The following is a 15,384-nucleotide window of genomic DNA, read 5'->3' on the forward strand; positions in this document are numbered from 1 at the left end:
TTTTCCCCATCTAAATTCATGAACCCTTGTGAAAGTCAATGATTGAGAACTGCTCTAGAAGAGTTACTAAGTCCAGAATAGTTCCTCCTTAGCTTAGCTGAGGCAAAGACAGGTAGGTCATGCTCATGGCTCAAGTGGGAGAAGGGGAATTAGTGAAGACAGAGAAGGAATAGCTGGAGAGGTTTAAGAAATTGGAATAGTCATAGCAGCCCTGTTTATGGTGCCAAAGAATTGGAAACTGAATGAATGTCCATCAATTGGGGAATGGCTTAATAAACTGTGGTATATGTATGTGATGGAACACCATTATTTTATTAGAAACTGGGGGGGGGGGCGAGGCTAGGTGGTGCAGTGGATAAAGCACTGGGAAGAGGGGCTAGAACCAAATGGGAGAAAGAGATTGAAGATGTAGAGAAAGGGGGACTAACTGGAGGAAGAGCATGGAGATGAAATTAAGGACAGAGGTAGAAATCAGGAAGGTTATCTCTTCTGCTGAGAAAAGAAGAAAGGAAATCTGGCCAAAACAAAAATGTTACAATATACAAAAGAGGGAAGAAACTTGGACTGAATGGATTAGATCATCTTTAGTTAAGTGGAAGACAGGTTACTTCCTAAAAGTGAAGAGAAAGGAAGTGGAGCTGGGCATTTGAGAAAAGTCGAAAAAGTCTGAATCAGTAACTGAGGAAAAATATGAGGGAGAGTTGATAACAGGAACAGAAAAGGATTGTTTTACAGTAGTGGCCTCCAGATGATGGAAAATATTAATTTCCCATGCCCCCATAACCATGATCTCCTGACTTGGGAGCAAAAACAAAAAAGGTATATAAAACTGGTAGGAGCTTTCCAGGGCTGAGGTTTATTTAGTAAGATAGGAACAATAAAGGTCATAGAAGTAAGAGATTCAAGGATGGAAGTTGAGAATCATGTTGAAATGTGTCTAGGTAGGGTTGAGAAACAAAATGAAGTCAGAGCAAAAATGATAGCACAGGAATAAAAGAGGAGCTCTTCAATTTGGAATTACACCCAAAGGGCAACAAAAATGTGCATACCCTTTGATCCAGCAAAACATCACTTGTACAAAATATTCATAGCAGCCTTGTTTGTGGTGGCAAAGAATTGGAAATTAAGTGAATGTCCTTCAATTGGAGAATGGATTAACAAACTGTGGTATATGCATGTGATGGAACAAATGCTGAGTGAGATGAGCAGAACCAGAAGAACATTATACACCCTAACAGTAACATGGGGGTGATGGACTTGATCATTCTATCAGTACAACAATCAGGCACAATCTTGGGGTATCTGTGATGGAGAATACCATCTATATCCAGTGAAAGAATTGTGGAGTTTGACCAAAGACCAAAGACTATTACCTTTAATTCTTAAAAAAAATCTTATTATGTAATTTTGCTATCTCTTATACTTTATTTTTCTTCCTTAAGGATATGTTTTCTCTTTCATCACATTCAACTTAGATCAAGGTATACCACGGAAACAAAGTAACGACTAACAGACTGCCTTCTGGGGGGGGGGGGAGGGAAGTGAGATTAGGGGGGAAATTGTCAAATTCAAAATAAATAAAATCTTTCTTTAAAAAAAAAGAGGAGCTCTGTGAATGGGATTACAATTTCATATTTCACATAACTGTCACTGATGGCATGGGGAAAGAAGCTGGGATATGAACTCTATAGCTCAAGGGCTTGAATTCAGTCTTTGTTACCTTGCCAATTATCTATTTTTGGGGGCAAGTCAAGTCTAACCCTCAATTTCCTTAACTGTGAAATTGAGAACAATGCTTACTTAAAAGGGCAGTGATAATAAAAGTGTGTTTCCAAAAACTTTAGGTGCAGCTAGGTGGTGCAGTGGATGGATAGAGCACCGGCCCTGGAGTCAGGAGGTCCTGAGTTCAAATTCAACCTCAGATATATAATAATTACCTAGTTGTGCGACCTTGGGTAAGTCACTTAACCCCATTGCCTTGCAAAAAAAAATACCAAAAACTTTACACCTTTCTACTATATAAATATAAATATATATGTGCATGTGTATAGATATGTGTGTATGTATATATTATATGTGTGCTGTATATGATATATAGTATATACTATAGTACATGTAGGGCATGTGTACATAATATATATTATGTATATGCTTATTCCATACATATATGTATGTGTATATATATATATATGTATCTGTGTATTTCATAACCTGCTTCTTGGTTTTAAAATGTTAAGCCATAACATTCCCAGGTATGGATTATAAAGCTAAACATATGTATTTAATAATTCCATAAATCTAAATTCCATAAACCAGATGTAGATTGCCTACAACAGAGAAGATATCAACTCCTCATTCAATATAATAAAATGAAAATGGGGAGAAAAATGAAGGTTTTCATTTGTGTTTAAAAGGATTCTTTTCAGAAGAATAGAATGGGAGCTGTGAGGCTAGATAAGTGAAAAAGATTCTGACTGCAAAAATGAATGAGCCAACAGTGTGTGACATGGTGACCAAGAAGACAAATACAATCTGCTTTAACAGAGGTATATTGTCTAGAGAGAGAACTAACTGATAGTGCCATTGTACACTGACTGATCAGACCATAACTGGAACGCTATGTTCATTATGAAGCACTACAGTTTAGGAAAGAACAGCTTGAGCATAACCAGAAGAATCAACCAGAATTGTGAAGGTCTTCAAGGCTAGACCTGACAAAGATCAACCAAAGCCACTGGGAATGTTCAGGAAAAGAATACACTACCTAGAAGGAGAAGGGAGTGGACAACATGATAGTTACTTCAGTTACTTGGAAGACCATCTAGAATTAATGAGTAGAAGTTGCAGAGGATCAGGCTTCAGGTGAGAGGAAGATTCCTAATAGAGCTGTTCAAAAGTAGAATAGTCTGGGGTGGCTAGGTGGCGCAGTGGAGAGAGCACTGGCCCTGAAGTCAGGAGTACCTGAGTTCAAATTTGACCTCAGACACTTAATAATTACCTAGCTGTGTAGCCTTGGGTAAGTCACCTAACCCCATTGCCTTTCCAAAAAAAAAAAAAGGTAGAATAGTCTACCTTAGATGGGAAGCTGGCCCCACCTCAGTGGATGCCTTCAGACAGAGGCAGAATAACTAACCACTTGTCTGGTTATAAGGTACCATTCTTGTTCATGCAGGTTGGACTCATGGGCTTCAAAGACCCTTCCAACTCTGAAATTCTGAGATTCTTTTGCACTTGTGACCACATTTCAATGTCCACACTTTGCAGACAGTTCTTGGGCCATTTAAAGTCATCTCCCACCACATATACATACATCCAATAAATACATGTGCCCCCCCCCCCACATACTCTCCCTCTCTCTCTCTCACATCCCCTTATTGAAGCCATAATTTAGCAAAAGTAGGAAATTGCAGGCTCAGAATACTGCATTAATTGTCAGACTTGGTTGACATGTTGGTTAGTTTTGGTAAAGTGTTTTTATGAACTTTATTTTTGTTTTATTCTTTGGGTGTTACCTGGGAAGCAGAGGAGGAAGATTATTTTTAGAAATAAATGTGATGCAAGAACAAAAATTAATAATAAAAAAATTAAAATGAAAGATATGTAGTTGATAAAAGCAATGTGGAACAGTGGATAGACAGAGAGCTGGCCAGCCTGGAAAATCCAGGTTCAAATCTTGCCTCTGACATATTAGTGATATGAACCTGGGCAAATCACTTAACCACCAAGTGTTCTAAGAAACTCTCTACGATTAAGAGTTTCAGAAAGGTGGAAGTTTCCTCCTCTAACTGATCCCCATATCAATAATATCACAGGTCTAGTCCTTATTCCTATGGTTTCATTCTTGAAAGAAAAGGGAGCTTCATCTCTTATATTTTATTTTTTTTCCTTAAGGATATGATTTCTCTCTCATCATATTCAATTTAGATCAATGGAAACAATGTAAAGACTAACAGATTGCCTTCTGTGGGGGGGGGGGGAAGGAAGCAAGATTAGGGGAAAAATTGTAAAATTCAAAATAAATAATTTAAAAAAAAAGAAAAGAAAAAGGGAGCCTCCTATCTTCACAGTAACCTAAAACAAACACACTCTAAATTGATTGGCTTGTTCTTGTCCATTGTTGAAATGACATCACTAAGTTTGAGACAAATTATAGTAAATTTGACTGTGGCTGATCAGCCCAGTATGATCTCGGAATGCTTTACCACAGGTTAGGCACAAATAGTCCATATGAATGAACACCTGGGGTGGGTACTCTAAACTTACATATGGCTCCAGATAACCAATTATTAACAGTAGTAATTGTCCTCCATCTTTGAGTCACTTAGATCCAGAGCTAGAATGTTCCCTTGGGTTTGACAAGTACTGAAGGACTTAGTATGGACGTGCTTGCACATCTTCATTGAAGTCATTTAGGATTCCTTTACTCAGTTTCAAAACTGACTTTCTTTGTGGAATTCCTTTTGTTTATGACCAAATGAAATACACTTGTGTGGGGGTATTTGAGTGCCAGTAACCCTGGTTCTTAGAGGGAAAACAAATAAAGCAAAACAAAACCTGATTTTAGTTCTAAGAATGGGAACACGTAAGCTCAGTTCTTCAACAATTTTGCTGAGGGAGATGGGGCAGGATGTCACGACTCATTACAGATAGATAAATGATCCTTTTTTTAGAAAGAAAATTGGATTTTTAAATTACTTATAGAAAAAGAGATCAGAAGCAGCTCTCTGAAAGTCACGCTTTGTGACTGAAATGTGAAGGATGAATTCTAAACAGGCAAGATACATTTCTCTCTGAATAACATGTCTTTCCTATAGACATGTTGGTTAGTTAGCAAAAGCAGAATCTGGCCCAAGGTATTTTTGACAATTGAAAAATTGTTAAAAACACCTGAAACAAAGCTTTGTTAGGCAATCCCATCCATCTCCTGTAAGTATTTATTTTTCTTCTCTGAAATGAGAAGATTAGAAAGAAAAGATTTAGGAGGAGAAAAACCTAATTAAATTGGCACAGATTCCAACATTCTGAACAGATGCACTTAATAAAAAAAGGAATTAAGTGAAAAATGAGGATATGCTGGCAGTGCCTGTATATAAATTAACTTTTCAGGAACACAAAAATTGCTATAGGGCCAGCTTGGAGAACTTCAAATACTTCCAGACTAATGCATTTGTTCCATTATATTGAATGTTGATTAAACCGGACAAGCTACTGTATTTATTTCAAGGGTAACATACCAAAGCATGGCCTACAGTAAATTATGAAAAAACATCTATCCTGGTGCCTAATTTAAAAGAAATGATAAGGGAGCTGAATGGATGAGATAAAGGATATGAATTTCCATGCATATCTCCTTAGATGTTCTTATATATGGCTTTTATGTTATAGGATCATAGCAACTTCTCCCACTCCAACTCCACCTCCACCCCAATCTCCTGCATTCTAGAAATTTCCTGCCTTGTCTAGGTCTATCCTCTCCATTCTAATATCTGGCTCCATTTTGCTTTTCCACAAACAACAGTTGACTGACTTCCCTGTAACTGGGATTTTAGCTAACTTATCCCTTGAAGTTAAAGGAAAACCTTTACTCCTGTGTTCATGATCAAAACAGGAATGTGTCTTCCCAGTTGTCAAAGTCTTCCTATGACTGGGTTGTGATTTAATAGTTCATTACTACAGGCAAAGCAAACCCAGTTATAATCCAATTAATGCCAGATAACAAATCCTCCATGAATTAGCCAAGATATCAGCAATATTTTCATTTTCCCTCTCTACTACCACTCATTGTTTCCTTGAATCTATGTTGTTTTTTTTCCCTCTCTGATTCTGTAGATGATGTACCCTCCTAATGAGGGGGAAGAGTTTACTCAAATTATTATGGGTATGTGAAAAGTAAATTAGCCAGCTAGGAGGGGCAGTGGATAGAGTATCAGTCCTGGAGTCAGGAAAACTCATCTTCCTGAGTTCAAACGTGGCCTCAGACAGCTGTGTGACCCTGGGCATGTCTCTAAACTACTCCAGCCTCATTAATAAAAGGAAATGAATAATATCACTGTTATGAGTATCAAATGAGATAATCTACATAAACTATTTTGCAAGTCTAAAAGCATTACATAAATATTAGCTATGATTAATTAGTGTCATTGTGTCATTACAGTCATGTCTGATTCTCCATGACCCAATTTGGGGTTCTCTTGGAAAAGATATTGGAGCATTTTGCCATTTTCTTCTCTAGTTCATAGATGAGGAACTGAGGTAAATAGTGTTAAATGACCTACCCAGGATCACATCACTAGTAAGTGTCTGAGGGGTCACATTTGAACTCAGGTCCTCCTGAATCCAGAGCCTTGCTCTATCCCCTGCAATACATACCTGCCCCATTATTTATTACTGTATAACAATTTGTGAGACGGAGTGAGATAGTGGGTTGAGAGCCAGGCTTAGAGTGAGGAAAACTTGGATTCAAGAACCACTTCTCATATATTAACTCTATGAACCTGGGCAAGACATTTAACCACTTAGTACACTAAGCAACTCTATAAGGTTAGACATGGTACCTGCATAGGTAGAAGGAAGAGAAATTAAAAGTTTAGTCCCCATCTCTATGGCTTATGTTGGATATGACTTCTAAAGGCCTTTTTAAAAATCCTATCTGTGTAGTCTTTGACCTTGTCAATCATACTCTTCTGACCACTTTCCTCTCTCTAGGTTCTCTTGAATCTGTTCTCATGTGGTTTTCCTCCTACTATATTTGTCTCCTTTACTTTTGCTAAATCTTCATCCAAGTCCTACCCACTAATCATGAAGGGTCTCTTGTGGGCCCTATCTTCTTCCCCCCCCATGTTATCTTACTTGGTGATCTCGTTAGTTGCCATGAATTCAATGCTCTCTCTGCTAATGATTCCCAGGTCTATATATTTAACACTAATATCTCCCAAGGTCCATTTCTATATTAGCAACTATTCTGATATTTCATCTCCCACTCCATGTTTTTGCCTGCCTGGAATGCTCTCCATTCTCACCTCCTATACTTCTTCCTTCAGAAGTTTCCTTCTAGACCCAACTCAAATTCTTTTTTGTTTTTTGCAAGGCAATGGGGTTAAGTGGCTTGCCCAAGGCCACTGCTAGGCAATTATTAAGTGACTGAAGCCAAATTTGAATTCAGGTCCTCCTCACTTCAGGGCCGGTGGTGCTCTATCCACTGTGCCCCTAGCTGTCCCAGACCCAACTAAAATTCTAACTACTGTATTTTCAGGTCCCTCTTTCTCTAGTACCTTGTCTCTTAGATTATCTACCATTTTCACTGAATATATTTTAGTTATAACATGGTTATTTGTATGTTTTATCCTCCATTAAAATGCAAAGTCCTAGGGGGGGAGGAGAGGGGTTTTTTGGTCTGTTTGCTTTGGCCTTTCTTTTTCTCCCCAGGGCTTAGCACAATGCTTAACTCACATAGAAAAAACTAAATAATAATGCTTGTTGACTGATTAAACTGAACACAATAGTACTTGATGACTGTTTTTATATTACACTTTAATTGGTACTGAAGGAAATTAATGAAATGATAAATTTTCTTTTATGTACAAGGGTAAAAAGTTTGACTCAGACAGATCCTTCTACAGTTTGCAATTTCTAGCATCCCATGTACCAGTGCCTCTCCCCGAACTATTTGTATTTATTTTGACCACACTAAAATGTGTTCTCTTTTAATAGAATGTAAGCACCTTGAGGGCAGAGATTGTTTTATTTTATTTTATTTTTTATTTTTTGCAAGGCAAATGGGGTTAAGTGGCTTGCCCAAGGCCACACAGCTAGGTAATTATTAAGTGACTGAGGTCAGATTTGAACTCAGATACTTCTGATTCCAGGGCCAGTGCTCTATCCACTGTGCCACCTAGCTGCCCCCGAGATTGTTTTATTCTTGTCTCTGGATGCATAGCAAATTGCAGTTTCTGCTATAAAATAGATGTAAAAATAAATCTGTTTCACTGATTGAAGAGTGATTAAACTGTCCCCTTGATTCACTTTATCCTTTATTTCTAGTGACTAGCAGAGAACTCTTCATAACATAGACATTTAACAAATATCTGACAAATCGATGAATGAATATGTTCTGCATTCAGTTAAAATGAAACAAAGGGTAAAATTAATCATCATAGCCCACATTCATGAATGTTTGCAAAACACTTTACACACGTGATCTCATTTTTAAAAATTCTATTTCCCTCACTTTTTTACTTGCTGTGAGAATCTCAGGAAAGCACAGTTTCAAGAACTAGAAGAAAATTGTGGAATTCTGGGAAACAAAGAGAAGATCAGTTTAACAGAGAGAGAGAGAAAGGGGTGGGGACTGGACTATTCTTTCTTCACTAAAAGAGTTAAAGAGAAAAAAGAGGGCTTGGATGTTCCAAGTGGCAAGCCAGAATTTATTCCTGCACATGGTGTCTTCTGTGGGGGGATTTTGTAGCTCTTTCCAAAAGTACCTCTTAGACAGTATTATGGATAATACTCAACAATCAATGCTTATCTCTTTAACTCATGATTATCCTGCTCATCTCTGTTTCTCTAGTTTCCTGTACCCCTAGGAGTATATACTTGTTGCAAAAATCAAAGTAATAAGTAAATGAGCAGACCTTTACTGGGAGATGAGCATGCTGATAATTTTGGTCAAACATTGATATGGTGGGGATTGTTTCTGGTAGCTAATATTAGTATAGGATTGATAAGTATTAACCAGAAATGCAGACATAAGAGTTAATGAGTGACAGCTTTTTTCATACTCTTTAACCCAGAGATCTTACTACTAGACACATACCCAGAAAAGGTCAAACATAGGAAGAAAGAAAGGCATACTACACAACAGATTATTTATAGCTGAATTTTTTTGTCTGAGCAAAAGACTATAGAAACAGAGCAGATGTCCATCATTTGAGAAATGGAAATATTGTAGTATATAATAATAACAAGAATAGTTAGCATTCATAAAGTTGTAAGGTTTGCAAAATCCCTTTAAAATATTGTCTCATCTTATTCTCACAATAACTCAGTAATAAGATGATCCCTTTTTTATTGGAGAGGAAATTGTGGCAGAGAGTGGTTATGCCATTTGTCCAGGGTCACATAGCTAATAAGTGTCTAAGGTCAGCTTTGAACTCAAGACTTCTGAAATTCAGGTCAGGAGTTTTATACATTGTGCTGCAGAGATGATAATTACTAAGCCATAAGATTAATCCATAAGTATTTATTACTAAGAATTAATAATGAATATGATAATAGAGTAGCAGAGAAAGACTAAGTTGAACTAATACAAATAAAGTAAATAGAACCAAGAAAACTAGAGCAAAATACTATAAACGTAAAAGAATAAAAAATGCATTTGAATGATGGGTAATCACGATGGCCAACCTTGACAATAATGAAGAGATGAAGAGATGAGAAAATAAGCCTCCCATTCTCTGTGGGGGGGAGATATCACAGGGTAAATTCCTTTGATGTGTGTGTGGGGGAGAAGTAACTTGGTGGCAAAGTGGACAGAGTGCTGAATGTGGGATCAAAATAGAACTAAATTCGAATCCTATCTCAGATATTAAGTATTTGCATTTAAACAGTCTCAGTCCCAGTTTCTTCTTCTGTCAAGGGAAGATATGAATAGCACTTACTTCTTAGGATTGTTATGAGAATCAAACAAGATAATATATAAAGCACTTTGCAAATCTTAAAGTGCTATATAACTATAAAGTGTAATATAAAAATGAAATTAGTTGTAGTAATCATTTCTCTAAACTTTTTTCTTTTTTATTCTTTGTAATACCAATAGCTTAGAAGATAGGGGAAGGACATATTTGGAATTAAAAATAATGTAAAAATGAAAGATATCAATAATTTTTTAACATCTATTGAAAGAAAAAAAATGACTTTATATACTGTTGAGAAGTTTCAGAAAGATACTTACCGGTATTTAAGTAATTCTGGAGAGTATTTTGATTTTGCTTTGAAAATCACCTGCAAGAAATAGAGAAAAATGATATCATGTGAGTTTGCAGTAGGCCTACAGCAGCAGGAACTGATGGCATCCATTGGAATTTCTTGTACTTTTTTTTTTTAAACATGAGTCCTGAGACACTGAGAAACCCATTGCTTATAAGGACGAAAAGATGTTGGTCTAAATTTTGTGAGGTGATATTATTTTAACTTAAATATTTTATACACAATGAAACTAAAAAAGCAAAACTTTGAGTGAACTATAGGCTACCAACTTCTCCTTTATTTGGGGATTTTAAATTTATTGTGTGCTTTCTACCCTTGACCAGATCTCAAAATGACCTAAGTGGATGCAACAATGATCACCAAACCAATGTGGGAATTTCAGGCAGCTGTTATTTTAATGTGATTTAATTGCCTGTCAGCTCATTCTTCACCTACCCCTCATAGCACATTTTGAAATAACAAAAATCTACTTCAGAGCCCTTAAAACAGGTTGCTTTCTTTGGGAGAAATGTAAATTCTGTCTGGTTTCTTAGCTAAGATTGCATTTGCCTATGACAAAGTGATGATATTAATATTAATAATAATAATAAATGTGATAATTTCTTATTTGATTCTCACATAACTCAGTTTATAGGTGTTATTATTCTTATTCTTATTATTATGACAATGAGGCTGGGAAAGGTTAAGAGAATTGCTATAGCTACTAAGTGTTTCAAGAAGTTGTTGTTGGTTGTCTTTCTGGAAGAGGACCATGACATCAGGGAAGTGCCTCTCAATACTATATTTAGGAATTTCCCTTTACTTTGGGCCCTGAGACATTGAGAAATGTGCCTTATATGACTTTTGTGGTTGTTCAGTTGTTTCAGTCATGTTGGACTCTTCATGATCCCATAAAGTGGGATGACATTGGAGTGGTTTGTTATTTCCTTCTTCAGCTCATTTGACAAATGAGGAAACTGAGGCAAATAGGGTTCAGTGACTTGCCCAGGGTCACTCAGATGAGTCTTCCTGACTCTAGGCCTGACATCTTTTCACTACCCTACTCCTTGTATGATTAACTAAACATTATCCCAAATTTTGTGAAAACATTTCACTCTGATTCTGGTCTTCCAACAGAGGCTTCCATGGGAAGACACATGAGTGGAGCTCATGCTCCTAGACAGACATTGCAGTCTACTTCTCTGCTCTTTAGGCTATAGCTGTTGCTATCCAACAATGCCCCTCCCCAATGGTACAGGTATTTTAACTATGGACCTTTAATTCTTTTTTTTTTCCTGGAGTTTAAGTAAAGCAGAACAGAAAAGTTTAATAGATGAGGAATTTGAGGAAAACAGGATAAAGGGATTTGTTCAGAGTCTCGGGTGGGTGTCATCCTCTTGGTCAACAGCTTGGAATCAAGTCTTCAATATAATACTCATTCATGTCTCTTTTAAGAGGCAGCATGTTGTAATGGATAGAGAACCGGTTTTGAAGCCAGAAAGACCTGGGTTCAAGTTCTGACCCTGACATATATAGACTGAATGACCCTGGAAGTGTCCCCTCATTTCTGAATTACAAGAAAGGTGCTGACTTATATTGCTAGAGGAACTTTCCTCACTGAAAATTCCTTAGACTAATAAAATCATAAAACTAGCTCTTATCCCTTTGTCCCTTTTAATCTGGATTCAATCCCTACTATTCTACTAGCACAGCTTTATTCAAGGTCACTAGTGACTACTTAATTGCCAAATCTAATTTGTGTTTATTTTTTCTATCTTTACCTTCCTGAATCTCTCTTTAGTATCTAACATCCTGGTTCAGCTAGATGATATAGTAAATATAATTCAGGAAGTAGTCAGGAAGACCTGAGGTCAAATTTGACCTGACTACTTACTAGCTGTGTGACCCTAGGCAAGTCACTTAACTTCTGCCTCAGTTTTCACATCTGTAAAATGTGAACAGCCCCTACCTCGTAGGGTTATTGTAAAGATCAAATGAAATTATAATTGTAAAGTGCTTAGCAAATAGAAACGATATAAATGTTAAGTTTTCATCATCATCATTCTCCTCATCATCCCTTGATGGCCTCTCTCCCTTGACTTTCATGACACTGTATCTCCCTTAATTTTCTAATCCTTCCTTAACTGTTCCCGTTACTTCTCTGTACTTAAGTATTCACCAAAGTTCTGCTCTAAACCTCTTCACTCTCTTCCTTAGTAAACTAATCTATTCCTAATTATCACTTGAATGCAGATGACTGCTTCATGTCTACCTTCTCATACAATCACTACCACATCTCCAATATCTGTTTTGAGATCTCACTGCCTGGAGTCAGGAAAATTCATCTTCCTGAGTAAAAAACCTAGTCTCTGACATTTAGTAACTGTGTGATCCTGGGCAAGTCCCTGTTTTCCTCAATTTCCTCATCTGGAAATGAGCTGGAGAAGGAAATGGCAAACCATTTCAGTATCATTGCAAAGAAAATCCAAATGAGGTCACAAAGAGTCAGACATGACTGAAAGAACTGAACAATAGCAAAATGCACCATCTTCCTCCCCCCTTTTTCCTTCCTTCCATTAATGTCATCCTCCCAGACACTCAAGTCTGAAAACTTGGAATCATCATTGTCTTCCTTGTCATCCATCACAGAGCTAAAGGGGTCCCCAGGAGCCAACTTATACCTGAACAAGAATTCTCTTAAGCCACAAAATCAATCAAATGCCAAGCAATATCATTTTACCTCTACAATCTTGCCCTTATAAACCCCTTCCTCTCCACTTCCATTGCACCCACTTTTAGTCCTCATCTCTTCTCAGCCAGTATATAGTAATACCTCTTAACTGGTCTTTCCTCCAGTATATTTTCTATAGTCCTGTCTGAGCATTTTCATAATGATATGCTTTTTTACTCTAGTCAAAAATCTTTAGCACCTTCCCATTTTATTGCTTAATAAAGTATCAATTCCTGGCCCCAGTTTTAAAAACTCCTCAATTAACTTCTAGCTTGCCTATTTATTCCCCTTCACATACTTTGTATTTCAGTCCATCAAGAAACCCACCCAATCCTCATCCTGCCCTCTCCCAATCTCTAAGAGCTTTGCTCAGAGTTCTCCAAGACTAGAAAGGACTCCTCCCAGCCAACATCTGATTATATTTTTCCCTTCCTTCCAAGCCCAATTCAAATATCTACTTTATGAGGTCTTTCCTGAAACCCCTTCCCTCCCTGTGCCCAAAGGAAAATAATTTCTGTAACCTAAAATTTCCTATAGCTCTTTGCCTTAGATACTATTCTACTTAACTCATTTGTTTTTGTGTGTTAATTATTTATGTACCTGCATATAGAAAATCACAGAATAGACTTTAAATTCCTTTAAATGAGCAGGGATGATTTCATATTTACCTTTGTTTTCCCACTACCTAGTCATAGTACTTAGGGCCAAAAGATTTAGGTCCAAAAGAAAACTGAAATTATCTAATTCAATCCTCTCATTTTATGGGTGTCAGAAAACTGATAGTCAGAAAAGTTGTCTTGCTCAACATCACACAGATAGTAAGTAGAAGAGCCAATTTATTAATCAATCAATCAACCAACAAGCATTTAGTAAATTCCTTCTATAGTCACTCACTATGACAGATAATGGTGATAAAAATTTAAAAATTGAATAATCCCTTCCTTCAAAGGGCACTTATTCAATCAGGGTAGATAATCTGTATACATATAGGTATATACAAAAGAAATACAATTAGGAAATAGCAGCTATGGAGAATTTTTTGGTTTTCTACTTTTCTTCAAAATACATTTCCAGGTCATTGACCCTCTTCTTTTCTATTTTGTTACATTAAGGTTTTAGAGATAAGCCTGAGGTCCAGAATCTTTTAGCTAGAAAGAATGTTTTCTTAAGTCCTTTGAAATCCCCAATGCCTTTAACATGTTTGATCATTATCAAATGTTATGGAGGTCAATTTGAATTTTGGCTGATGATGAAAGATAAAAGAGCAAAAGAGATTTAGAGTTCTAGCTACCTAACAATCTCCCTTCCCCATTAATCCTTAAAAGAAAGAAAAAAACAATACTACTAACAAGCAGCAAAACTGACTTTTGGTGGTGATGCTAAGGAGCCATGTAAGTATCCTGTAAAAAAGTAAAGCATACATGATTTAAGGGATGATTAATTAGCCTGATTCAGAGAGTTTACTATGCTCACTTCTACAACAGTTTTCTTTTGGACCTAAATCTGTGGTCCTTTGGTCCCAAGTATGATGAGGTTGTGGGAATACTAAAATAAATATGAAATCATCTCTGCTCCCAAGGAATTTAAAGTCTATCCTGTTGGTTCTGTATATGTAAGTACATAAATAATTAACAGACAAAGGCAAATGAATTAAGTTTAAAAGTGTCCAAAGCAAAGTGTTATAGGAAATTTCAGACTGAAGAAGTCTATTTTCCTCTGGGCACAGGAAGGGAAGGGGTTTCAGGAAAGACCTCCTAAAGTAAAAATCATATTCCACAGGTTGAGAATTTCAAAGCTGTAAAGGCCGTTAGATCCCATTTAATCCAACCCTTTATTTTACAGAGCAGGAAGCAGGAATACTAAGACCTGAAATGAAAAAGACTTGCCTAAAGTCACTAAGCCTGGTTTCCTGACACCTCCCCCCTTTCTTCCATTGTTCCCCCATCTCCTCCCTTCCAAGTCCACTGCACTAAACTTGGAAGAAACCCCCATCTGAGGCCCAAGCTCCCACTGACCACAAGATGCGTGTGAGCTTTGCACTGGTCTGAAAGTACAAAAGGGCTTTGTTTGTTGGGATGTGGGCCATATGTCAGGGTGCAGTAAGAGGGAAGAGGTTATTGCTATATGATTGTCAGCTTGTTAGGGAAGGCTTCACTGAGAAAGTGGAATTTCAAGAACTCTTCAGTCAAAGGCAAAATGGGCACTAAGGGCACAAGGAGGGGGAGGAAATTCTAGAGAAAGGAAAATTCCAGGCATGATAGAAGATGAATATTTTTATCATGATGTTCTTAATGGGGGAAACTAGGTAAAGGTCATTCCTTCTCCAGTGCAATATACTGCTCCAGAGGTGTATCCAGGAGAGGATCCTAGACAGTGTCAGGGCTCCACAAATGTTCATTGAATGATAAAAAGCTAACAAACAAACCAAAAGGAGGCAGAAGGAACCCCAGGAAGGAGAAATAAATGACTCTGAGTTGTCTTCCCCTGGATCATTTGACAAATACTAAGAATTTGTTTTTTTTTCTTAAGGAATCATAAAGTTCCTTGTGCCCTGAATTATCTTTTTTTAACCCAAATCTCCATGGCATTCCATCACCATCAGAGTTTTACTTCCAGTAGGAATTAGGGAATATAGTTTTATATCTGGAAGGGACCTTAGAGCCTAGAAAGTCCAACCTCATTTAGTTGCT

The 15,384-nt window shown here is 37.1% G+C and overlaps 1 protein-coding gene across 1 annotated transcript in view; it reads right to left on the bottom strand.

Moving 5' to 3' along the window:
- GPR137B (G protein-coupled receptor 137B) overlaps positions 1–15,384 on the bottom strand; it is a 105,917-nt gene that overhangs the window by 38,494 nt on the left and 52,039 nt on the right. The window contains exon 2 of the mRNA XM_074222960.1: positions 9,950–9,999. Coding sequence (XP_074079061.1) covers positions 9,950–9,999 — 50 coding nt within the window. The remainder of the gene's footprint in view (positions 1–9,949; positions 10,000–15,384) is intronic.

The sequence above is a fragment of the Macrotis lagotis genome, chromosome 2 (assembly GCF_037893015.1).
Source record: "Macrotis lagotis isolate mMagLag1 chromosome 2, bilby.v1.9.chrom.fasta, whole genome shotgun sequence".
Taxonomy (NCBI): Eukaryota; Metazoa; Chordata; class Mammalia; order Peramelemorphia; family Peramelidae; genus Macrotis; species Macrotis lagotis.